This window comes from Phaenicophaeus curvirostris, chromosome 19, assembly GCF_032191515.1.
Source record: "Phaenicophaeus curvirostris isolate KB17595 chromosome 19, BPBGC_Pcur_1.0, whole genome shotgun sequence".
Taxonomy (NCBI): domain Eukaryota; kingdom Metazoa; phylum Chordata; class Aves; order Cuculiformes; family Cuculidae; genus Phaenicophaeus; species Phaenicophaeus curvirostris.
The window spans coordinates 12,301,603-12,327,038 of NC_091410.1; the positions used below are offsets into that span (position 1 = coordinate 12,301,603).

Here is a 25,436-nt window from a genome sequence, read left to right on the forward strand (position 1 = left end):
TTCAAACACTCAAGGGTTTTGTTACCTCATCTAATCTCTCCGTTTGTGATTTCAGTCTTGTAACAGTGCTTTTCAGCTCACCATTTTCTTCTTCCAGTTGCTGAACCCTGTGTCAATAACAAAAATCTCACAGCAAATGCCTCTTCAAGAATGCAGACATGCAAAGCAGCATGCTCTAAAAAACCATTTCACTTGTTTCTTGACAGAACAACCAAACAAGAAAATCTTCTACTATTAGCATTTTTGTCTCATGAGCTATTGGGCACTCACTATTTGTTTGGTTTTAGGGTCCAAAATGCTACACTGACCCTCGGATTCTTATGCTCCTAACAACAGGTATCTGAAAACAATTAAGTAGGAAGAAACAAATGCAGACACAATTGTTGGCTACAGCTGGTCACAATTTGCTCCTTGAATTCATGCCAAATACCCAGCTAAGCTGTCTACATGGCCATGTGGATTAAAGCATTAATGTAAACCATCCTCCAAGCTTTTGGGCATTAGACATGCACAGCTACTCTATAGAACCCCTAACCTGTAACCATCTGTGCACTGTCTGGTTGTGAACAGCCTAAGTTTACATGCAAAGTGAAGATGAAGAAAAGAACTTGAACTCTATTCTGGGTGCCACCAAGATGTTTGTTACCTTGTATTTAGCAGTTCAATTTCCGTGCCTTTCTCTTTTTCATACTTGGTATATGCTTCTCGATGCCTCTTTATCTCTTCTTCCAGGGTCTGTTCTGCTGATGTTTCTTGGTCTTTCAATAGTTCTTCTAGCTCATGAACTCTAAGGAAATCAGACCTCATTTCAGTAACAGCTTCACAAGCCCTTCGAAAAATTAAAGAAGTGTGCAACTTCACTGTCTCTCTCCTTCCTCTTCACTGCTTTATTTCCTTCTACTTCACCACTACTCTTGTCATTTACCCTCTCCCAATCTCTCTCTTGGTATTTATTCTTCCCAATAAATGTAGAATAAGTAGTTCATCTATTATTCTTTTATTCTCAGTCTCAAGAAGTTGGGACTATGACCCAGCCTTCTGCTCTTGTTTCGTGCAACAAGAAATTCCAATTGTAACCTCTCTTATAACAGAAAAGCTTGCTCTGTACAAGTCAGTAACATCTGTGTACTAGGAAACTGGCTTAGAAAAGGCAGCCCTATTCCACTTGGACTTCTCAGATGAAGCTCTATCTTATTCTGTCTGTCAGCATTAAGGCAGGAGACTCAGTCATGTTTTATAGCTAGAGATGCTCCTTCCCTCCAACTTTGTTATAGATCTGCTCTGACATGATAAAGAGAACTGGCCCCATGCTTTATTACCTGTGAACTAGCTGTGTGTTCTCTTGTTTCAGTTTGCTCTTCAGGTCACCGTTTGTCAGGCTATCATTCTCCAGCTCTGTCACCTTTTTTTCTAGGTACGTTACCTGGAAGGAGAAAAGAATTGAGAGATTGAATCTCTCTCCACACACCACTTCATTCTTTTCAATTGTCATTTAGGCACACTACCCTTTTTAAAGGGAGCATACTTCCCTGTAAAGCCTGCAGTGAAATTAAGCTCTGAAATTCTGAATTCCCCAGACCCAGCACCTTCCCTGAAGGCGACCAATGCAAATACACAGTACAGAAGTACTAATACAGTGCCTAGATCTGTACTTGCACAGTTCTTGCATTTTTGTGAAGCAAAGTCATAATATTAATGGAATCAAGGACATTTTCAAAGAGCTATTTCAGATCACTAGTAACTGTGAGCAAGAGAGCTTCTTCAATTAATTCTCATCTCCAGTAGGATTTTGTTGGGTACATGAATCACAACGTACTCAGCTTCTCACCTTTTCAGTTATATCATTATCACAGGAGTCTATACTGTCTCTGAACAGGTCTTCTGTGCTGCCGTTACTGCTGCTGAAGTTACTGTTGTGGAAGAGTTGTCTGAAAGATCAGAAGGATAATATTTTGTTTGATGAGGACGGAGAAGAAAAAGTCAGGGTACTGTCTTACAGCCCGGCTTTGCACTTTGAACATACTAAAATCCATGCAATCATTTCAGTTACAATTACAAGTACTTAAGAACAAGTCTTACAAGAGACTGGTAGTTAAATGAAGTCACATTGAGCGCAATCGATGACATTAATTCTAGGATGCGAGTTCTTTGTTGCTTTTGATAGAATCTGCCACCAGCATTAACATCAGCATAGTTTTGTTTTCCTAAACTAATTCCTCCTCTCTCCTGCCATTCCCCCTTACGGAATTGTTACAGCCAATTCCATGCGTATTCATAAAAAAAGTTGAAGGCTCTTACCTTCCAAAAGCAGTGCTTGATATTTTCCTGTTAGGGCTACATGGAAGTAGAAGGAATGATATGAGTATTAAACACTTGTTTGATCACTGTCAGATTCAATCTTAGTTTAAACTCCAGTTGAATTGCACAATGAAACATAACATTGACATTTTTAGTGAAGTAAAAATATGATTCTATGAACAGTATTCTTAGACAACTTAAATCAAAAGCTGTATTTGTCAGGAATATGAAGGTGGGTGGAGCCACAAATTACTGTGATCATTAATAAGTCAATTTGCAAATACTGTTATATTTAGCAGAGATTTGTCAGTGTAAATCAGAGTGAAACTAACATTAGGAACACCACAAACGGACACTGAGTTAGTGATGGATATTTATTCTGGATTCCCAGTTTTTAGATGATTTTATAAACAGTTAGTTAATCCTTCCCCTCAATGCTTTCCAGTTCCGCACAGGAACCAAGGTGCTTTCCATTTTCACAGTTCCCTTTTGCAGGCAGAGACCAGTATCATCTAAACAAAGGACCAGACTCCAGACAACAGCGTTAGAATGAAACCAAAATATCCAGCTGCATCTCTCGATAAGAGGATGTCAGATCTCTGTCTGCACACAGCTCCACCTCCTTGTCAGAGCATCGCACTCTTTCAGCCAGCTAAACACAACTTCACTCAGCACATCCCCAAAGACCTCGCTGGTCACGGTCTGGGTGGTAGCAGTCTCCTCGCTAGGGCAGGAACATTGTTCATATCAAGTACTACACTGCTGTGTTACCAAGAGAAGCAGCAGCGCGGCGTGCTCTGCGTCTAGGATTATGCAGACAAGCAGGATTTATATTCAGTTTCTAGGGGGAGCTACGAGACCACCAAATAATTTCCTTCAAAACCCCTACCTGATTGTTGCAAACACTGGATTCTTTCAAAGTGCTCAGCACAGTTTAGAAGTGGATGGAGGGGCACAGATACAAATTTAAGGAAAAAGCTGAAATTGCAAAGAACCCCAAAAGTCACTTTGCCATAGGACTGCTCATATTTCCAAGTTCCCTTCAGGACGAAAAGAATAATAAAGGAATAAAGGTTAAAGTATTTGAGTTTATTAATACTGTCTGCACCTTAGAGTCAGAAAAATACTCATTAGCTGATGAAGAACAGCATTTTGGGTCAAGCTAGATGTGAAGCTCTGAGCTTCTTACTGTTTTGTGAGAACAACATGTGTGTAAGGCAGAATGGGATATAAGGATGAAGAGGGCTCTTTTGTCCTCTCCTCCTGCTACTAGCTTCCATTTCAAGGAGGCATTACAAAAGCAGTGCAGTAGGCTGCTTACCTGTTTGCTTTCAAGTTTTTCAACCTGGCTTCCAAATCGTTGAGTAGATTTATCTTTTTGCAGCACTGTGAGCAGTAAACATCCAGTAACTCGCTGTTATAAACATGCCTCACTTTTCGGGGTGTTTGGCCAGCACTGTTTGCAGGAAAGGAAAGATGTTACTGGCTGTTGTAACCAAGTCACCACAAGTTTTCCTCTTGACTGTGTGCGTCCATGTGTCAGAATTGCAGACAAGGGACTTGGGGAACCACCTCCAGCTGCAGCTTCTCTAACTTAGAGGTGATGATGAAGAACATCTCATCTCTTAGGGCAAATCTACCTCTCTGAGTTGAGGCTTACAGAGGCCATGTTCTGGGTGTCAGTGGAAAGAATCAGTTTGAGTTACTGGAAAACTAGCACAAGGCATATAGAGTTCATGCGATACGTGCAGCAAAACCAGCTACACTAGTATATTCCACCTTAGCAAGGTCCCCACTCTGCTCTTGCCCATTTTCCCACTAGAGCCTAGCATGCAACCTGAAGAGTCTTTTCTCTAAAAGAAAGATGGGAAGATGAAAAACAAAGCAGTCTGGTAAGAAGTCAATGAACCCACTCAGATGGTGGGATGGAAGTAACCTTAGAATGAGGAGGAAGGGGGAACTGGACATAGGTCTAAAGAGGAGATAACAGTAGCTCTTGGCATGATAAAGAGAAAATGAACTCAAACAAAAGAGCAACCATGGCATGAAGTGCACAGAGCCCCAGGAATCGGAATGGTAAGGGCTGCATAAACCTGAGGAAACAGGACACATGCTGAAGAACACAAGCCATCATCATAAAGGGGCAGTGGAGAGGGGTGCTGGCTCTGCATGCATGACAGAAGTGGCAAGGTTGGATTGCATATGGAACAGAGCGGTATGGTGAGCTTGTCCTGAATTAGCAATGAAGCACAAGACCTTCATGGGCTATTGATCCATGCACACAAATCCTTGGCTCTTCCCCAACCCTGCTTACCTATTCGCTTGCATGGGGATGGATTTTAAAATCACCAACTGACTTGGTTTTGCTTTTAAGGTGAGCCTATGTAACCAGTGTAAACTCTGGTATGGTCACCCATTCTCAGAGAAGAACAAAACTGAAAAATGGTTTGTTAATGAATAAGGAGCAACCTGGAAGATACAGATGAGCCAAGGTCAGAGTAGGCGTTGGTTCTGGTCTCATCATCAGGGCATGGGCTACTGGGAGTAAAATCCACATCATCTCCTTCCCCATAGTCTTCAAATTGTTCTTCATTACTGATCAGAGAGGCGGTAGAATAAGTTGAGAGGTCAGAGGCTGCAGAAGGGTTGTGAGGACTTGACCTGAAACAAGAGGTCAAAATTTCTCGAAGGGCTGACTTTGATAGCATTGCACCTCACATGAAATCTTCAGCCTTCACAGCTTGTCCCCTCATTTGAAGGATACAAGAGAGAGGCTGTTGTCGCATTCCACAATCAGAGTTTCCCAGCAATTCCCATAAACCCTCCCTAATGCTCTTGAGTTCCAGTCTCTCTCTTTTGTGCGTTCAGAAGCAAATTTCAGCTCACTGCATGCCAGAGAGTCACTGAAGCTACAGATGTGACCTAACGGAGGCTGGATTCCTGCCCTTCCTTCCTTTGTGACAAAATGTGTCTTTCAGAGGAGATGCAGACCACAAGAAAAGGCTGCTTTACTACCACAGAAGCACCTAAACCAACACCACACAGGTAGGGAATGGCAGGACCCGGTGACCTCAGAGAGAGAGGACATATGGGTAAACAGATCAGCAGAGCCAGGCACCAGAGTAGAGCAGCTGCCAGAGCAGTTTTGAACACATCACATCTAATGCAAGAGACAAAGCTTGCTGCAGAGGGTGCACAGCGATTCTCCTGCCCTCAGTCCAGACCACCCTGCAGTCATGCAGTGTGCTACCCTACAGAGACAGGTATTTTGCACAGGTTTGCTCAGCTCCCACCTCAGCAAGGCACTCGAACAGATAAGCCAGTGAATTCTCATAGAAGTTCTTACAAAACAAACTTCTCCCTAGAGAAAATAGACTTCTAAGCCCTGAAACAAGCACTCCACTTGTGAAGCCCTGGAGTTACCAGACATATCACTGTCCCTGCTACAAAGCAGGATCCAGCGCCTCTCTGCATTTCAGACAAGGCACTGATGCAACCTGCTGATGCTTTGTGCAGACTAGGTTAAATTTTTCACTCTTTGCTTCACTGCGCAGTGCTCGTATCCTCGACCCCACTCCCTGAGCCACGGGGACAGTAGATACCAACTGATGTTGCTCTTCAGCAGCTCAATAACATTGCCTCCTAGGTTTCCTCTGAGTCTACCTTGAGCCTCTTAACCACGCCCTGTCTCTTTTGGAGAGGGAGATTCCTCTTCCTGTATTGCTACACTTGCGAGCTGTAAGCAGGAGACACAACTGTGCTCCTTTGGTGGATGGTGCAAGCATTATTTGCATAACCCTTCCTTCCAAAAGCAATTAGGAGAAGAGGAAGCCTGCCAATGTTTCAGATGCACGCTCTTTTGTTTCTCCTGTTTTGATGAGATCCATTTATAACCTACAATTCATTTATCTAATTCACAGGAACAGAAATTAGGGCAAGTCCAGCCTGGCAAACTACTAAAGGATGAAGATCACGAAGACAGGAACATTCTGACTAGAAATAGATCAAACTTATCTAGCGAGGCTCCTTGGCTGGGAAACGTACAAGTGAGGAGCTCAAGATATCACACTAACATCTATTCATGAAGAGCTGCTGTACCACAGTCGTGCTCTGTATTGGTAAGTTATTAGGTGACTATGATCTTTGTAACTACAACTACTGTTTTCATCTCAGTGTTGTCAGGCCAAGTCAGTTTAGGAAGAACCTCCCAACAACACTTCCACCAGGACTGGCAGTAAATGACCAGTCCCCAGTTGGGATGGTAACACATATTTGTCGATAAAATCCACTCTCTGGCGTAACAGCCCTGGAACATCACCACCTACCAACAGTGGAGCTCAGCTATCTTATCCCTCACGCATTGCCCAGCTAAGTTTCTCTTAGGGCAGCTACGCAGTCACCACTGCTGGACCAACCTGGTAACACTGCTTAGAACTTCTAATTTGTGGTTATTCTTGGTACATGGTAACTTGGTACATGGAGTTGCCTTCACGTTTGGTTTGGGTTTTTTTCAAAAAGCTATTGCCTGTTCTGCAGAGCAGGACTTCACAGAGGGCTGACACATCTGAGAAACAACCCGCCTGCTTCTTCAACAAGCAGGTATTCGTGATTTGGCAAAGGTAAAAATAATTTTAATACAGAAGCAAGAAGCTTCCCAAGTGATTTCCCAGAGATTTACTAAAGCTGAGGAGGCCTCAGAGGACAAACCAATTTCTATTGTAGCAGCACGGCTGCTCTTAGTAGCTCGTGTCCACCCCAGAAGGAGGGTACAGGATGCACAATGCCTCCCCCAAGGCCCTTCACAAGAGCCTGAACAGCACAGCCAGGAGGAAAGACAACTCATTTCAAATGCAGTACGGGTGTAAGTCAGTCATGGCAAGGATGAATACTTTGAAGAACTGGGAATGGCAACGCAAAGAGAAACATTTGTTAAAGAGCTCCTGAAAACTGGAAGTGTCTTTATAAAGCCTCTAGGATTGCTAGGACAAGTGGGAGGACAGATGCCAGCTAGCTGAGAGATTCAGGAGGAGGATAGGGATGAGGCTGCACAGGGGAGAGAACAAAGGCTGCCTTAGCCATGAAAGAAGCTCAAGAGGCACAAGCCAAGATGACAATACAAAAATAGGGAAGACAGGTCAGAGGCTTACAAAGCAAGCCCAGCTGAGCTCTGTCGTGTGGTACTGCATTAACTCAGCTCAAACAAGGATAAAATCAAGTTGGAACCCTTTCCACCAGTCGGCTTTTACCAACACCCCGAGGTACACATCTGGGAAGAGTCAAGTTAAGATTAGAGACACTCGTGTTAACAGCAAACTATGGTTATACACGCACATGTCAGGATGCCCCATGTTAAACACAGGTTACTGTCGTGCACTCAACATTACGAAAAATTAGAAACACACAGAATTAACTTGGTACATGGAGTTGAAAAGCAAATCTGCAGAGCCCAGATCTTCAGATAACCAGATATCCAAAAGGCTAAAACAGTATTACCCATATTGCACTGCTTTGCAGGAAGTTTTGGTTTATCCCCAGCATATAAAGGTCATGGGGACACAGAAGATCCTAAATTTAGGGAATGCCAATGCGGTGATCCATTCTGGAAAGACCCGACACTTTCACTTCAACGGACAACTAGCAAGTCCCATGAGTGCTCACAGAACATGACAGAAGAGCCAGGGCTGAGACCGTCTAAGCCACTTAGAGGACCTGGACATCCATCTCCCTTTTATTGTAAATGGATATTAAGTTTCTAAATCTTTCAGGCACCCTCAGCCTCCCGCAGCAGGGATTAGTCACATAAAGGCTCCTTCTTCCCTGGTCCTTTTGCACATGCCTTAAACCAGGGCTGCCACGGGACACCACTCACTTGTCACCAGGCAGAAAGAGGCCACCCAGCACGCCGTCCTTCTCCTCGCTCCGACACACGTCGGAGGCCTCTGAGCTCTGGGCACTCTCAATGGCACTGTCCATGTCAGACTCATGGTGAACCTCTTGCTGTGCTAGAGTCATTGCGTCGTCATCAGGGAAGAGCTCCGACTCGCTGTAGGCACTTTCACTGTCCAGGTAGGCACAGTCCTGGATTTCACCACCCTGGCAAAAGAAGAATCAGGAGACAATTCAGATCATCCTTCAAGGCAGCTAAAAGGACACAGGAGAAGCAAAACCCACTGTGTGAATGCACTGGTAAGCAAGAGTGATACTGAATAAAAGCTATAAACCAAAAAGCCTGACCTGCTTTACAAAAGCCAGTTTCTGCATCTACCTTTCAGAAGGGCTCAAATACTGCCCCTTAGCATCCTCTCTTCTACAGGAGAGAGAGACACAATGCCCAAGTATTACATGCAGTCAGTTTTGCCCTAATTTACTATCAAAATGCACTCAGAGTAATAAATATCCTCAAAAGTTTTTTTTATTATCAAAAGAAGCACCTTTTGTAAGAAGATAATCATGGGATCAACTCTCAGTGACTTCATGTATTAATATTACTGATTAAAAAAAAGCAAGCCTAATAAGTCTGGCACCTTATTCTGTCTTTGAAAATGGGCAAAAATGTATAAAGTGGAAAGAGCTGGCAGGTGGTACAACATTTATACTAAGTCTTGGTGACAAAGATATGAGAGAGCAGAAAAACCCCAGAGCCATCTGTTCCTGCTTCCTGGAACCACGTCTTGATTAAGTATCAACTAAAATAAGAGGTCATTCTCATTACTGCAATGCTTTCCTCTTGCCGTTCGTCCCCTCCCTCCCCTTCTTGCCCTGTGAACAACTGCAAGAGCCAAGACAGGCTGTTTTCTGTTTGCTTCTCCCTGAGGGACAAATAAAAATTCTTAATTGAAAAGAAAGGAGCCTAAGATTTTACCCTGTCCTTTGTTTAATACATAGCAACACAATACTGCTTTGACAACTCTCCTCCAGTGTGACACAAATAACTGATGACTCCAGAGCCAGTCCTGCGAATGCTCTGACTCAGAGTTCCACTCCAAACCTCACCTGGGAGCTCCACAGGCAGTTTCACCATTGAACTATCGCCAGCAAGTTAAGACGTTGATGCATTTAAGGCTTGGTTTACTGGCACAAGTAAGGAAGCACTTAATTCACAGATACACCTCACATTCAGGCCCAACTGCCATCCGCCCAGCTCCTTCCTCTGCAACTTCAAGGCACTGGTAGGTTGGCAAACACCTTCAGTGGAAACCTGTTAGAGGCACCACTTGCAGCAGCACAGCTTCAACCAGCCCCCACAGCCTCTGGGCACTCCTATGCTAAAGCCACAGAGGCTCAAATCCCCTTTTGCAGAACTAGTGATATTCTGTGCTGATTACACTGATTTTTCTCAGTGCCTTTTTCGTCTCAACATGAGAGAAGTCAGCCAGAAGCTCTAAAGTACAAAAACTGCTACTAGAAATCCAGTTCTTGTCTTCCATTTTTTCCTGAAATACTAATTTATGTGACTGTGAAAACTCCTAGCATGTAGAGGTTTAAGAAATTCAAATCACCTCCTCAAACCCGGCTAACTAATAACCACTCAAGTAGTCAAAAGGACAGCTTTACCTGCAGCGTTTGAATCTCTAAGTAAACACCTGGAGAGATATCCATATGCTTGCCTAGCTAAAGTTTCAGCAGGACTTCCAAATACACAAGTATTATCAGTAAGACTCTTCAGCACTACACGTTAATAAGCACATGCATATATGCCTCCTCCCACTTTTTCTTGTCAGCCTTATTAAGCCTGAAACTTTCCCTAGGTACCACTCCAAGAGATGTCCAAAAGGCTTTACTCTTGGTCTATGCCATGTAGTATTTCTGGAAGCCACACTAGCTCATGCAGTTAGATTTTTAGCTCTGAGCTGCAGCACCTTCAGCACGGCCACGACCCCTCGTCCACAGGGAGCTGGAGGTTTAGCAGGTCAGACACCAGCCGTGGAGCATGTCCTGGCCCTGCTCCAGCTCCAGCTCCTCCAGCAAATCTCCTGACCTCACATCTTCATAAGTAAGCAGCCACGATGACACTGTTTGCAAAGTACCTTGGGATCTACCAATGGACAACACATGCAATACAGCCTTTTCTGTAGGTGTTGAAAAAGTAAAGATTGTTAAGTGCAATTAAGATGTTTCAGAAGTATCTGGGAGTATTTGTTTATCCAATTTCCCCGAAGTTTCCTCCTGCACGCGAAGCCTCACAGGCACACAGCTCCGGCTCCTAAAATGTTTAATGCAATAATGCCTTGACTGCTGTTATGGAATCACACCAGCTGGTAAAAGTGCGATCCAAGAGGGAAAGAGAGAGGCACTGAGCACACAGTGGATCCCTAAAGAAGGAGCTTGCAAATCAAGGGAGGAAAGAAAGAAACAGCTCTTGCACAGCTCTTCCTCCCAATTAGCACAGAAGTCTTGGAGAAGTCTCTGCTTAAGCAAGCTTTTACAGCTGGAAAATCTCACTAGTATTAAACAAATTAACACAAGAAAGCAAAGGTCAGGAAGAGCATGAAAGAATCCCTTTTTGTTCCCTCTAGGTAACACTACACATTTGCTTTTTCTAATAATAGCAGACTAGATGCTCTTTAAAAGAAGTCCATTACCAATTAAATGTGCAGTGTCATCTACAGAGGCTAAGGGCTCACTTTGCTTTCCTGTCACTTGCTGGCAACCTAATCTCCACGTATTTATTTGTAGTAGAGTGTCCAGCTGTGGGTACAGCACAGACTGCACCGTGCCCATGCTGGTCAGTACAATGTATTCCGTTTCCAAGTGTAATCGTTCCCCTCCTAAGCTTCCACTTTCAAGCTCCACGAAATAAAAAGGAAGAAAAGAAATGAGCTTTTGGAGGCAGCGACCCATCGAAAGCTCGAACACCTGCTTTACAACTTCCGAAATGGCTCAATGCAAGACTTGGAACCCCTCCTGGTAGCTACGGGGAGCTCAGAAACTGATGGGGACTGGATAAATGAAGAACATGGGCCAGCCAAGCTCCTTGGAGGAGCTCCCCCTCGGCTGCCCTACACTGCTCGCTCCCAGCAGGGAAAGCGGACGCCACTCAGCACACCACGTCCGTTGAGGAAGCACATCTCAGGTGCTCTTCCGAGTACCTGGCAGCCAAAGCACCCGCTTTGGACGCCCACCCAGCCATTTCAAAGCAAGCAGCGCAACAAACAGTCCTGCCAGGGAGGCTCAGCCCCAGTGGCTGCATCAGCTGCTTATTCATGCTTTTAAGTGCTGAAGGCCCACCTACAATCAGTGCTCAAGATCACCACTTCAGCAAGATGTACAGAAACTGGGAGCAGTGAAAGCCTGTAGTTTCTGGGCCGGACCTACATGCTTAGCTATTAAGCTTTAGGAGTTTAGGGCTGGGGCATCACTACACCCCTAATAACGCAGCGTTTCAGGCACAGAATAGCTCTGATGCTGTAAAGCATGGGACCTGGATGACATAACTGATGTCTCCTCAGCTCCCTGAGTGAAACCAGCCTTCACTGTAGGCATCACAATTACACATTTAATGAAAAGCTTTCCTTCTGTGAAAAATAACCAGTCTGCCTAAGTAACCAGTAGAGGAAAACAAAGCACCTTTTAAACACCTAATACAGGTTAAGAAAGCTACTACAAGAAGTTAGAATTGGGGCACGTTGCTGGTGAACAATAGGCATCCACACCTTACTGACTAAAGCTGTAAGATATTTGAAGCTGTAATTGTTCAGTGATCACTCATAGTTTCCATGATGCCATCTAGCACAACCTGCTTCCAGACCACACCTAGACACAATTAAACACCCCCCAAAAAACCCAGAAAAAAAATAAAGGCAAATCGTACATTTTAAACTTTTTAAATTATTCCTTCATAGGTATCTACAGTACTTCATGTACCAAATTAGAGACTGGCAAGAACAAGTGTTATTCACTAAGTGTTAGCCTTAAAAGAGCTAACTTGAGTTTGAACAGTGTGTTGAAGATTAGAAGACACTTCTATTGTGAGTCATTTTTTTTCAGTGTACATGCCATTAGCTGAAACCAGTAAAAGAATGAGGTTCTGACAATCTGAATATGAATCATTGTGAATCTCATTCTGCCAGGCAGTTCCCTTTGTCGGCTGAATCAAAAGAGATGAAGCTGCTGCTTGGAAGATTCACATTAAAAAAAAATCCAGCATGTTAAAATACCAACACAACATAACTGCGGGCAGCTTTGAAGCTGTAAGTGCTTTGCACTTTATCTAATCGGATGCTCAAGATAACTCCAAGTGCTTCTCGGGCAGAGGGCCAGACACTTGTATAGCAACTGCTGAATATTCAGCAACAGTTTGCTCTATAGAAGCACCTGCTCCCCGAAGATCCAAGGCCACTCCACAGAAACTAAAGAATTCCCTTCCTCGAAAGAGGCAATTGTGTGGCTGCATTGGAGCCAGATGAGTAAGCAGAGGCTGCCTTCATACAGCCACCCCAAACAGAAGCAGCAGCCAGAAGACAGCGATTCCCATGGATTCCCTCTGATCTTTGTGGGGCAGGGAAGTGGCATCGGTGTTAGGAGGGTATAGGAATACAGCTCTGTGCTGCAGTGACCTGGCTGGGCTTTCCCAGGTCGGAATCAATCCCTGAAATATGCATGTGAAGCAGCTGAAAGCTCATAACTTGGCTGGCAGATGGGCTACACAGCGTGCCCACACTCACGCTGAAGAGCAAGGAAAAGGCACCTCATCACAACTGGAAGGGAAGAGGTGCCACGTGGAGGTGTGCCAGGCTTGGAGGTCTCAGATGAAATGTGGCTTAGGGTTGCACATCAACCACAGAGAAAATCCAGGCTCTCTCATCTTTATTTTAGCAGCCGCGGCATTGCAAGGCAAGTATTCTCCTAATTACTGGGTAACGAAGAAAGGTGTGAAACATTTCTCACCGATGCGTTTTAGAAACACACTTCTACTCTATAAATGTTTGTATATTTACACCAACTGGGCTACGAACATTTTGAAAGCACAGATTCTCCCCCAACGCGTTTCCTTTCCTTTTCAGTGGCCAGGCAAAGGAGGGGACGTGCTGATCTACCCTTTGATATGACTGGAAACAGGAGAAACTACGTAAGAGGAAAAAGCAGAAGCACTAAATGAGACTGCAGTTCTGCAACTGCCTCCACAAGGAAGCTGAGCAAGCGACTGCCGACTTTCACCCACGCAGCTGCGGCCAAGCCCAAGGCAGAGCAGGGGCTGCTGAGTGCAGCAACGTGGCTTGCACGGTGGGCTGAGGGGGGAGGCAAGAAGTCATCGAAACTGTTTCCATCTCCTGTCGCATCATGGAAGAACACTGAGTCTCCCCACATAGCTGGGAGTCTAAAATCTCCCCGAGTTCAACATCAGTGTGCAGAGCATGGTTATGTTACTAAGCTGATCAAATAAAAAGCTATTCTAGGGCCACAAGTTAATTTGTTCACTGCAATAGCTTCCTCTGTTTACTTACTCAAATCCAATATATTTGAAGCTCAGTTTAAGGCAAAGCTTCACACGCTGTTGCTGTGGATACTGGAAGGGACTTCCAGGGGCAAGTTTAATCTTAAGATCCAAACCTGAGAGCGCGTGCTGGACAGCATCCTGGAAAGCTGGAGAGGAGTCCCCAGGCAGAGGGACACTGTGCCTGTGCCGCAGCGCGCTGCCAGCCTCCGCTTCCTTCACAAGCCAACATCTGTACCTCAGACAATCGTGCAATTCAAAGACAACAGGTTTTGACTGAAAGACCCAAGCTTCAGCTTCTGGGCTGTTCACACAGAACAACACACGAGCAGAGGGCACCGAGGTTTTCAAAGGCTGCTTTGTGCTCTGGATAGGAAGTTCAAGCTGACGTGCCTTTTCCAAGGCAGAGGAGAAAGGCAGCATGCAGCCTGGAGACAGCCAGGGAACGGCAGGAGTCAGGAGTGTTTACACTCTGCTACCTGTCACTTTAATTGGCCATAATAGACATGCCAGACCTCATCATGCCCAGGGTCTAGAAAGCACTCCTTTTCACAGGTCATTGCTTATGCTCTGAAAGTTTTAACATTAAAAGACTTTAGCAGACTGCTAATTTGATCCTCTAAAGAAAGTAAGGAAAATAAGGCACTTTCCCATTACTTTGAAGTTGTGTCCCATCACTGCCTGGGCTGCTTCCCACTCCTGGACCATGGTGCGCTCATCAGCCACCACTGCAGGCTCAAAGCAGGGAATATCCTTTTGCAGAAGATGGAAACACCCTAGCCTGCAGCGTTAGGAACAAGAGAACGTTCCCTTCACCTTTAGCATGGATGAATAAAACTCACTAGATTGTCTGGCACCTTGTTCCAACACTGGGCACTTTCAGCTCTGAGCTGCAAGACAGTTTCCATTCTCTTTCACATACTCCAAAAATGAGGTGTAAAGTGGCACCACACTAGTACACCATGAGCATCTCGCTCAGAAACTCCAAAGGTGTCCGCTCCAGCAAGAGCAGGAATGAGACCGTATTATCTGAAAAGGTCTGGTAACATTTCTAGTGTGAAATGCTTTTGACTGTGCGAGCTTCCAGCCCTTGGTTTAAAAAAGCTGGCATACAACTAAGAAAAAAAACTATTCATGATATTTGCCTAAAAAGATCTGCAGAGCAGAGAACAAATGTGGCATAATTAACCCTCTGGAGAAGCCTTTGCCTTGAGATGAGACAATCTCTTTCTATTTTTAAAGTCAGAACAGCAGTAACAGGAGAGAAAACGTCAAGCTGTAACCAGGGGTGGTTTTCTGGGACTGGCACTCAGGTCTGTGCCTGTTAACCCCGTCCTTTGGGCACCAGCGCCAGGGAAGGCAGCACTAGGGTATCGCAGGCAGCAGCATTCACCGTGACACTGGTGGGGACAGTTGGTGACAGCGTTAGGAGGACTGCTATGCCCTGGGTGCCATACAGTCAGCTGCAGGCCAGATGTCACAATGTTCCTCATGCATAGGAAACACAGAGCTGCCGTTCACAGGCAAAGACACTCCAGACACCCCAGTACAGACCAGCCTCAAGACCAAGGGTCAGAGGAGAGCTCAGATTACCTTATTTTGAAGCATTACTGCAAGTGAGCTGGAGACCGCTTGCAAAGAAATGTCTTTATTGGGAGCCTAAGGCACACTCCGGCACTTACTCTCAGTTCAGTTCCTTAAGTAACCAAGCCCGTAAACTACAAGGTGTTCTTTGCAACTGGTGTTTGCTGCACAGGAGGCAGCTGAGCTCACACACGCACTTGTTTTCCTTGACAAGCCCCAAGGTCACCCAGTCGGGTACTCAGTAAATAGCAAAAATCTTGCATCATACTTGCCCGCGGGTGCTGTGGGCACGTGGGTGCAGCAAGCTCAGCGCTGCTCCAGCTCATGCCAGGCGAGGAGGAGGATACGCTGGTACTTTCATGAGTACCACTAGACACAACCAGTGTGGAGAACATGGAGAGGCTGTCCCAGGCAGAAACAGTTCTTCAGGGTCTCAGCTGATTATTTACAAGAGCCCTTGTCAAACCCCCTTCCCTCAAAGAATCTGGGAACGATAATATTTGCATTTCTTTTCCATACTACTGCAAGTCTGGCATCCAGCATACACAGAGAAATAAAGGCATTCAAAGGAAAAAAAACAAAGAAAATAAGATTTTTGCCTCACAAATCATACTTCTGTTTCCCCACCCACCTGGGTTCGATTACACTTCAGTCTCCAGAGTGGAGAAATAACTGGGGAATGGGAGCAATTTCAGATCCCAAGAGGTAGAGAAACATCTCGAGTTTCCCCAGCACAATAAGAAATCCAGCCATGCTCGATGATGAGTAGTTTACGTTGGCAAGCAGAGGGAAAGCATTAAGGATGTGGCTTTGCTCTTAGTTTATATGGAAACGCTTCCCAGAGCTCATTGATCAGTCGCAATGCAGACAAACCTAAAAACTAATTTACTTCATGTTTAAAGAAAAACTGAAGTAGCTTTGAAGAGCTCTTCATTAGGTGGAGGAAGGAGCTCCAGGACCTTGGCTGCTCTTCAGCTGGTGGTGGCTGGGCAAACCACAGGCTAAGGCATCTCTGCTGCAGGAATAACTGGAATTGCAGCCTTTACCCAGCAAAGTTTGCAAGCCCTGATTTTCAAAAATTTTCAGCCTTCTCATCTATTTATGAAAGACATTTATCTTTAAAGAAATGATCTCATGTACCTGCTCTTTTATTTTCTTACCACAGAGTGAACATACTTAATTGCAGAAGGGCTTTGCTTTATTATTTCTTTAACTCTGCCAAGCACAGAGTGCTCAATGTATGACAAACACAAATTAAGAACCCAGTGATCATAAACTCTGGCACAGTCAGCAGCTGTGCCTTTTCACTTATGTGGTAAAATTCAAACCACGGCTTATTTTAGAGTTCACAGTTATGCATAGGCAGGAGATCATAGAATCACAGAATTGGTTGGAAAAGACCTTTCAGATCATCCAGTCCAATCGTTAGATGTTTCCACCCTCAAACCTGCACAGACAAAATGGATAAAGACCAAGAAGGAATCATTTATAACAACATTAGTCTGCATACTGAAAACAAGATTCAAGGCAGAGCCTTTTACAGAGATTGCTCCTACTAACCAGCAGTATCAACTGCAACACGGTGCCCAAAACACCGGTTTATGTTGTCAGGAAGCACTTACAGAGCCTGTCTTATGCTCAGGGCAGCGATCAACCTAAATGAGTACAGAAAGAACAAAAGCAATTGTATTACTACGCTGCAATTCAGAATTTAAGGGCTCGGCTATCCAAACATGGTAAGCATTTGAGAACATCAATGTCTGGATAATGGTTAATTCAGCAGCAAGCCATTATTAGTTTTATAACCATTTAAACTACACCACTAAAATACTGTATTCAAAAGACTGAAAGAGTTAAGACCAAGGTAGGCTCAACACATGCAGCAGGACTGGTTAATCAATAACTGAAGCAAAGCTATTCCATTTTCCTTGTTATTTTGGCATGGAATGTGTTTTGTTTTGCAGCCTCTGCGCATGGCTAAGATCCCCAAACCACCGTGGCAGTAAGAGCCCTGACAAGGCAACCACAGCTAAACAACATCTGCACATCAGGTGGCTCCTGGGAAATTCGCTGCTCTTTGCAGCAATTCTTAAAATAATAAAGTTAAAATAAGACAAATGAAAGAGGTTTGAAAACTGCTTGAAGGCTACCACATCTGGCAATGGGAACAGCTCAAGCTCTTCTCAATTTGGGCAAATGCTGCCAACCAGCCACTAAAAATTCCACAATCTCCTGTCCCCAGTTGTGTGAATCATATTCCACACAACTCGGTGTTTCTGGTGGCGACACCATGCTATACCCCCCTCTGCAGAAATCAGAAGGGTCACAGGCTGAAAATAACCCGGGCTGCCAACAAGTTCACACTTCATTTCTTACAGAGAACCAGGAAACAATTAGGGAAGGGCAATCCAGCCCCATCCCTGGGGAGTAACCCCTTACGTAGCATGCCATCTGACCGGTAAGACTTTTTAACAGGAGCAGCTACGATAGCATACCAAAAGGAACCAAAAAAATCACTAATTATACTGGTGTAAGAGCTTGAATGCAGGTACCGTGAAGTCCAAGTTCAGGGTGCCTATTCTGAACCTATTTCAGAAGTGTCCTCTCACCTTATCCTTAACATAAGTAGTCAAATCAGAAAATAACACAAGGTTGCTAACCTTACGGATCTGCTGGAAGGAATCAAGATTATTGCTGCTATCAAAGCACTGCTGTGAACTGCCACCCAAACGCCAGCCCTCCCACAGCACCGAGCAGGATGGTGTTTGCCTGCCCGGGGAACTTCTGCACAAGTGAAAAGCACAACTGCCCATCTCCAGTTCTGAGAGAAACAACTCCAGACACGTGAATATCTCCTACAGTCCCACCACGGAAAGCTTCAGATGGAGATGTTTTCTGGGAGCTGCTTTCTTCTGCTGCCGAGCACATTGAGCACAGGCCCAACTCTACTCGTTTATGCTCATCAGAGGACATCACCAACTGCAGGAGGACAACACAGGTCCCATGTGAGGGCTGCATGGGAGATCAGCAGTGACAGAATAGACTTTAGTGATCAGCAGTGATGGAACAGACTATGGTGACGGCCGCACACTAACCACGAATCATTTTTTCCTGGCTATGTCACCAACATCCCAGAGCCAAGCAAATGCATTCAGAACCACAGTTGGGTACTAAAAACATCCAACAAGAAGTAACAGCGTTATAAACGTAAATTACAAGCCCTTTGCTTGCATTCAACCCTTAGAAAGCGCTCTTTTCCCCTCTTCTTTTAGCCACTTAAAGCTTAGAGAGTTGGGCATCTCCGGGCGACAGACCTGAGGGGTGCACAGGGCTGGAAAATACCTTGTTTTCCCCCACACCGATACCCCACAGAGGTTGTCATTCTCCTCATATTCCAGCATTCCCTTCTTCCTTCCCCAGCCAGTCCAACCTTTCCGCGTCGAAGGCAAAAACTCAAACCCAAACCCCTCCCTAGACAAACAAGAACACGAAAACCACCCCGGTTTCGCTGTACCTGCCGTATTTCCTGGGTTTCTAAACGATGAAAACGCAGATGCTGCAGCAGAACGCTGAGAGAGATGCTCTTCTACCACCTCCCCTCGACCCTGCACACACCAAACCCACAATTCCAAAGGAATTTAGATGTAAACGCTGCAAAAACCCAGATTTTCCCACGCTGCATCCCCGGCGAGGGGTCCCGCTCTGCCCCGGACGGGGCAGAGCGGGACCCCTCGCCGGGGATGCAGCGTGGAAACCCCCCACCCCACCAAAAAAAACTTCTTTCTCACCCCAAACCACCAGCTTCCACCTCCTTCTCACGGTTTCCAAGCGCTGGGAGTTCGGTGCGTCCCCGCCCGCAAGCGGGGGCGGGCGAGAGATGCAGCTCCGCCTCGTCTTTATAGCGAAAAAAGGAGGAGGTGGAGGAGGTTGTGCGGGTGAGGAGGGGGTTTGGTGGCTCCTCCTGCCGGTAATTAGTGATTTTGAATCGGGGACGGGGCGTTGGTGCGATGCTGGGGGGGGGTTTGGTCGTAATTCATCAGGTTTTCTCAAAATTATCAGTATTACCGGTAAAAGAGGGAGCTGCTTGGGGTGGGTGAGGAATGAAACGTGGCTTAACCCTCGAGTAATTCTAAAAATTTATATACCTATGAGGTCTGACACAAAAAAATTCCCAAGCCTGTGCCTATAACTCCTTTTATTTAACAAATAAAAGGGGCTACAGGAAAGCTGGGCAGTGATTCTTTACTGGGGGGAGTGCAGGGATAGGAGAGGGAATGGTTTTCAGCTGCAAAAGGGGAGATTGAGATGAGATCTTAGGAAGAAAATTTTTCCTGTGAGGGTTGGGAGACCCTGGCCCAGGTTGCCCAGAGCATTTGTGGGTGCCCCATCCCTGGAGATGTTCAAAGTCAGGTTGGATGGGGCTTGGAACCCCTGATCCAGTGGGAGGTGTCCCTGCCCATGGCACAAGATTGGAACTGGATGGGTCTTAAGGTCCCTTCCAACCCATTCCATGATTCTATTTAAAGACAAACCGAAGAGTTTCTATGAAATTAATAAAATCAACTACTATCACCTTCATAAGCGTTGCCCTCTGATCTGACACACGGCTGCATTTGATGCTGCCAATGTTCAACGCGATTCCACAGATCATTTTCTGGAAGGCTGTCGAGGATCTCTAGGTTCCTTTGAGCACTGACTAGATCTTTGGGATCTCTCCACCGTAAGCCTCAGTATATCGCATGCATGGCCTCCCCGTGCCAGTCTAAACCATCCTCTCTGTGCTACAAACCAAAACAGATCCTGTTAGGAAGTCGTATCTATTTTGTCCCTGATTTTAATCCCTTTAGTTACAAGATAAAGAAAAGCAAAACAAAAAGGCTGAGAACACTTGCACTGACTTTGTTATTTTAAATTCACTTCACTTCCTAAAAGTTGTGTAACTTCCTTTTTTCGCAACGCCCTATAAGAATCGTGTTCACTGGGCTGTCTGTGCTAATAAAGAAAAAAATAATGACATAAAATTGTTTCTGTGGCTTTGCAGTGGAGGACTCAGGGGGTAGCATTCCAAACTCTGCCCTTACCGACTGTCACAGTTCTCACTGGAGTTTTACACATGTAAGGTAACACCAAAGATCCAGCTGACAGATCAGCACCTCCATCCTAACCCTAATGATGCTGAAAGACTTGGAAATGGAAAGAATCCCCATTTGGACCCGGACATATTCCAAAACCTGTTTTTAAAGTGAACTTGGGGTATTTCAAGAAAGCTACGTAAAGTTGTTCACGGCGTACTTGAGTAACAGTGCTCACGTGCAGAGGTCCTGAGATGCTGACTGAAAGATCAGATAAGTACTTGATACTTCTGTCCTCAAATATTCTGGAGTTTACTGCGTCCAAAGACAGGGTTTTTACAGAGAGCAGAGAGGCTCAGGAGTTACTCGGAGGACCAGAGGAAGAGGAAATTATAAGAAAACAAACCAAAGTGGGCAGTGACAAGATCATGGGCTCACACTTCACTCATACATGTCCACCAGCTTTATGTCTCAAGTCCCAGGTTTTGCCTGAGCCTGCCCTCATTTTCTGCGCAGCCAGCAACTTTAAATGTAAAATGTTGTTCAAAAAGCAAAAGAAGAGAAAAAGAAATTAATTATCCTTAATTCTTACACGCAAAGCTTAAACGATTCACTGAACTTGACCCTCTCTCCCGTTCATGGAAAGAAAATGAAAAGAATTCCCTGTCTGCTGAGCAGAGCAGCACTGGAAGGGCAGCGGATGCCCGAGGCTTAGCGTAACGAAGTGTCACAGCAACAGCTGAAAGTGAAGTGCACCTTCAGCCAAGGCACACGGCTGTCCTCCCGCGTCCCTCGGGCTCAGCAGGGCACGAGCAGGTCCCCGCACACACGCAGGACCCAGCAGACCCCGGGTTCCCTGCAGTGGCCACAGGGCTCCGGAGCCTGTTGGGAGCTCTCCCGGGAAGCTGAGCAGAAGCTGATAATGAACGGTGTAACAGGCACCAAAATCGCCTCCCAGACCTCCTTCTACTCATTAATCTAAATTAACGGGAAAGCAATTTATTTCTATGTGGCAGATCTGGGGACAGACACCTTCCCTGCGTATTAAATAGGACACTTACAAAATCTGCTTTTCCTTTCAGTATTAATTTTGAAAGAGATAGTTGTGTGTCAAGGGTTCACTGCAGAATAAATAACAATCATAAACACAATAATGACTTGCACAGTACATTTTTAAATGGCTTCCTGAGAGATGCAATAACCAGTGTTTGCATTGCTGCAAACGGGAAGTATTACAGCCCATTGTGAAATGGTTTCTGATACACAATGATTAGCCAACACTGCTATATTTTCTATAAGTTGTGATGAGCAAATTGTAAAATGCATGTTTAACAGATAAAGCAGCAACAGTTAAAACTAATATTGTAATAGAGATGTGAAGAACGTCAGTACAACTGTTTGGTATGCCTGTTAAACCTATTACTCAGCACGCTACCCAGGGCTTTGCCATTCATGACACAGTAGTAGTAGAGAAGGAATAAATGTCTCATTGATAGAAGCATTCTTCTGGAAAGGTGCTAGAAAATGTGCAGGTTTTAGACAATCACTTCTTATTAAGGAATGACTCTGTAAAAACTTTACTATGTAGTAACCACAGCTACAATACAGGTCTCTCTCTCACTTCATTAAAACTGACTGATAAGCAGAGATTGTTATAGGCTGAGGCCCAAACCTTATTTTTTACGTATTTCGTAGTAAAATCATAGAATCATTGAGTGGTTTTGGTTAGAAGAGACCTTAAAGATCATCCAGTTTCACTCCCCCTGCCATGGGCAGGGACTTCTCCCACTGGACCAGGTTGCTTAAAGCCCCATCCAGCCTGGCCTTGAACCCCTCCAGGGATGGGGCATATAAAAAATGGTACTTTTCTGTTTAATATGACGTGCAATTTGTTTCCTACAAAGGGAAAAGCAGAGCACATCACCATGGCTGAGGGAGCACAGGTGGCCATCACTGCCTTTTCTTGAAGGAATGAGAACTGTGTAGGCAGTGACACAGACCTTTGGCTGCTTCGTGGCCCAGGACAGCAAGGGGGAGGAGGAAGGGCTGCATATCTGCTTGGAATGCCCAGGATAGCAGCTTCCACTTGCGAAGACTGGCAGCTGCACATCCAATGAGACAGCGCCACAGAAGGAGATATTGCATGATATGTTTCCCCTGTCTGAGACTGGAGGTCTGTTCTCTCGTCAGGATTTCAAGCAGCTGAGGAATCTGTGCAAGCTGGTAAAAGCTCACATGACCATGGACACTTAAATACGCTGCAAGCTTCATGCTTAGTTTGTGTGAATAGGATCTGCACGCTGAGACTCTCAAGAGCACAGTGTTTTCTGACCCCATCAACAGAGATCTCCTGCTCCTCCAGCACAGTAACAGCCACCCTCTGGAAAAGGCCAGGCATTCCCTCACACTCAGTTTTCATCTTAATTCACCTTGGTTTTTCCTAAATCCTATCTGCCATGCGCCTCCTTGTACACAGTGGTATTTGCAAAGTACAGGTACTCCTGACTCCTGCCCAGGGTTGGAGGGTAGGACAGTGACAATTACCTCGCTGTTAATGAAGTCCAGACTTTAATTACTACAGGAAAGAAAAGAGATGGCTACACTAGCAAAAGGATGCTTGGTACTCCCAAGTCCCACAGATAAATAGCGCTAAGCAGCCTGAAAAAAGATGCCAAAGGAAACTTGAGCAAAATACTAATTTTTGGGTGCTTAGAGAAAGATTGCTAAAGACCTAGCTGAGTGCCTAACTCACAATCACTGTTGACTTCCATGAGCAGCCAGAGTGCAGCCGAAACGAGGGGCTCCCAGCCAGGAAACGTCAGGCCGGGTACGTTGTTGAAAGGCTTTATGGCAGAGCAACCTGCTGATCTCATACAAAGCACTGCAATTTCTTCTGGAGCGATTCCGAACAAAGGCTGGCACCTCCTCTGCTGTTCCAGAGGCAGAATCCTTCCTCTGAATCTCACTAACACATCGCTCACAGGCTAGTCACCCTAATGACAAGAAACTGGAGCTGAAATGTGAAGAACAGAGTCTAATTAATAATGAAGATAATGAGATCACCAGAATGTATATACCAAAACCACATCTTAATTATCTCATGAAAACTGGCAACTCCAATCATACTTTAAGGGCCTTTCATCATGCTCTTTCTGATGAATATTGCTGGCTATTTTGCACAGATACCTAGGTAAAAATACCTTTTGTGAGGGTTTGTCTCCTACAATAATAGCTGGCCAAGTTACTACTGCACGTAACTGCTCTGTTTGAAAATGAGATATTGCAGACAAGTAATTACAGCTGGTCTGATCTTCATCTCATCTACTCTCATCTTATTTTGGAGTGACTCCTTTGAAGCAAAGGCAAGAAGACTGGTGTGAACTACTGCAGAATTATTATGGGTCCCTTTTATTACGACAGAACAAACCAAGAACTATCGCTAATTAAGCTTCTGCAGAAACACAGGGAGCACATAGTTTCTGCCCCAAACATCTTACAATCAGAAATGGCAAAGACAGACTTTGAGGTAGGGAAAAGGCAACGGAAGGAATGCAGAATGAAATCTCTCCCAACTACAATTTGTTCCCATGGCTTGTTTGAAAGGGAAGTTGGGAGCAGGCTAAGACAGGATGAACACAGGAAAGGTACAGACCTGCTGAGCTGAAGACTGAGCGGGGGAAGCAGCAGGCTGCATTTACAGCAGTCTGAGGCTTTTCAGAGCTTTCTGCAGTTTCTTCCCTGCCTTCCTCATCCCTGCAGCCCTGGATGAGGTGAGGAGGTCAACTCCAAACTGCTCTGGGTGGAACAGGCTCCGCTCAACCCCTGCTCCCACTCCAAAAAAAGCAAGACCCCCAGTGTCAGCAGAGAGGCTTGTTTTAGCAAGTTAGGAAGCAGCTCTTCAGAGTCTACACCAAGGGGGTCTGCTCTCCCTGTGATCCCCATTAACATTAATAAGAGCAGAGTGCTTGCTTGTACGCTATCCTCAGGAATACAGCAGGCAGCCTAGCAGATCAAACAGCACAGGTCAAGGAAGGGCTCGCAACAGAAGGTCACTGCACAGGCAAGAGCACTGAAAGCAGGATGGGGCTGGCCAAGGGCCCATCAGCATCAATTCCTTGGGCCTACAACGGAGTCAGACCTAATTCTACTGTGTGCAATTACAGTATAAAGGCATTGCAAGGGACTTACCCATTGCTCTCTCCAGAGATGAGCTACTTGCAACCTCTTTGCCATCAGAAGGTTACATTTCGGTTGCTTAATGAGGCTGCATTTGAAGAGATTTTCTGTGTTCCTCTCAAAAGCCTGAGGGTCAACAAGTCACGAACTGTGAATCCAGAGGGTAGATAAAAGAACAGGATATGCACCCACCTCTGAAAAGCAGTTTAATTTTTGCTCATCACTGTAACTATCGTTAGGTTTATCATATCAAGCTGTGAAAGTGTCTCATAATAGCACCTGTGGATTCATGATTAAAGCACCTTCGTCAAAAGCAGTACAAAAATATGCCAGGCACAAAATCTATTCTATTTGGTCTTCATCAAAATGGCAAATAATAAAAATCTAAAATCAAACAACAGGTTACATGAGAACATTGAAATGAAAAATATGTTGCCTGTCCTTTAGAAATGGGCGAGAGGGCTGTGCAGACTGAGGGCAGGGACACATCCACTTCACACAACAGCACAGAAGAGAGCAAGGAAGGTGTAATTGACCCTCAACCACCTCAGCTTAAACCAACATGGAGCCAAGCAGCTCCGTGTTGCACCAAAAAGACACAAATGCATTCTCTCTGCTGTAGCAAATTAACTCCACTCCCATGGCTGCAGTGACCATGGGCTTTATTGGCTGGCTCACCTGAACAAGCCACTGGCCAGGAGTTTTAAGCTTTTAGCCCCTGTTTTGTATAATATACCCTGTTAGGAGAGGAGAGGATAAGAAAAAGAACCAGCTGGCCAAGACAAGGACAATTCATGCTCAGCAGTGGCTAATATTTCTCACGTGGCACATGGCTAACAGCAAGATTGCCAAACATCCTAAAGCAATGAAAA

General features: G+C 45.1%; 1 protein-coding gene across 5 annotated transcripts in view; it reads right to left on the minus strand.

Annotated features, from left to right (window-relative positions):
- The window catches only part of RAB11FIP4 (RAB11 family interacting protein 4), a 101,439-nt gene that overhangs the window by 11,143 nt on the left and 64,860 nt on the right, over window positions 1-25,436 (minus strand). For 3 of the 5 annotated variants that reach the window (XM_069872660.1, XM_069872662.1, XM_069872664.1), the window contains 8 exons: window positions 8,168-8,391; window positions 4,768-4,959; window positions 3,620-3,754; window positions 2,299-2,334; window positions 1,829-1,928; window positions 1,320-1,423; window positions 647-787; window positions 26-107 (listed from right to left, as the gene is read on the minus strand). In XM_069872660.1, coding sequence (XP_069728761.1) covers window positions 26-107; window positions 647-787; window positions 1,320-1,423; window positions 1,829-1,928; window positions 2,299-2,334; window positions 3,620-3,754; window positions 4,768-4,959; window positions 8,168-8,391 — 1,014 coding nt within the window. Of the gene's footprint in view, window positions 1-25; window positions 108-646; window positions 788-1,319; window positions 1,424-1,828; window positions 1,929-2,298; window positions 2,335-3,619; window positions 3,755-4,767; window positions 4,960-8,167; window positions 8,392-19,104; window positions 19,182-25,436 lie in introns of those variants that run through there. The other 2 variants (XM_069872663.1, XM_069872661.1) reach the window with 2 other exon arrangements.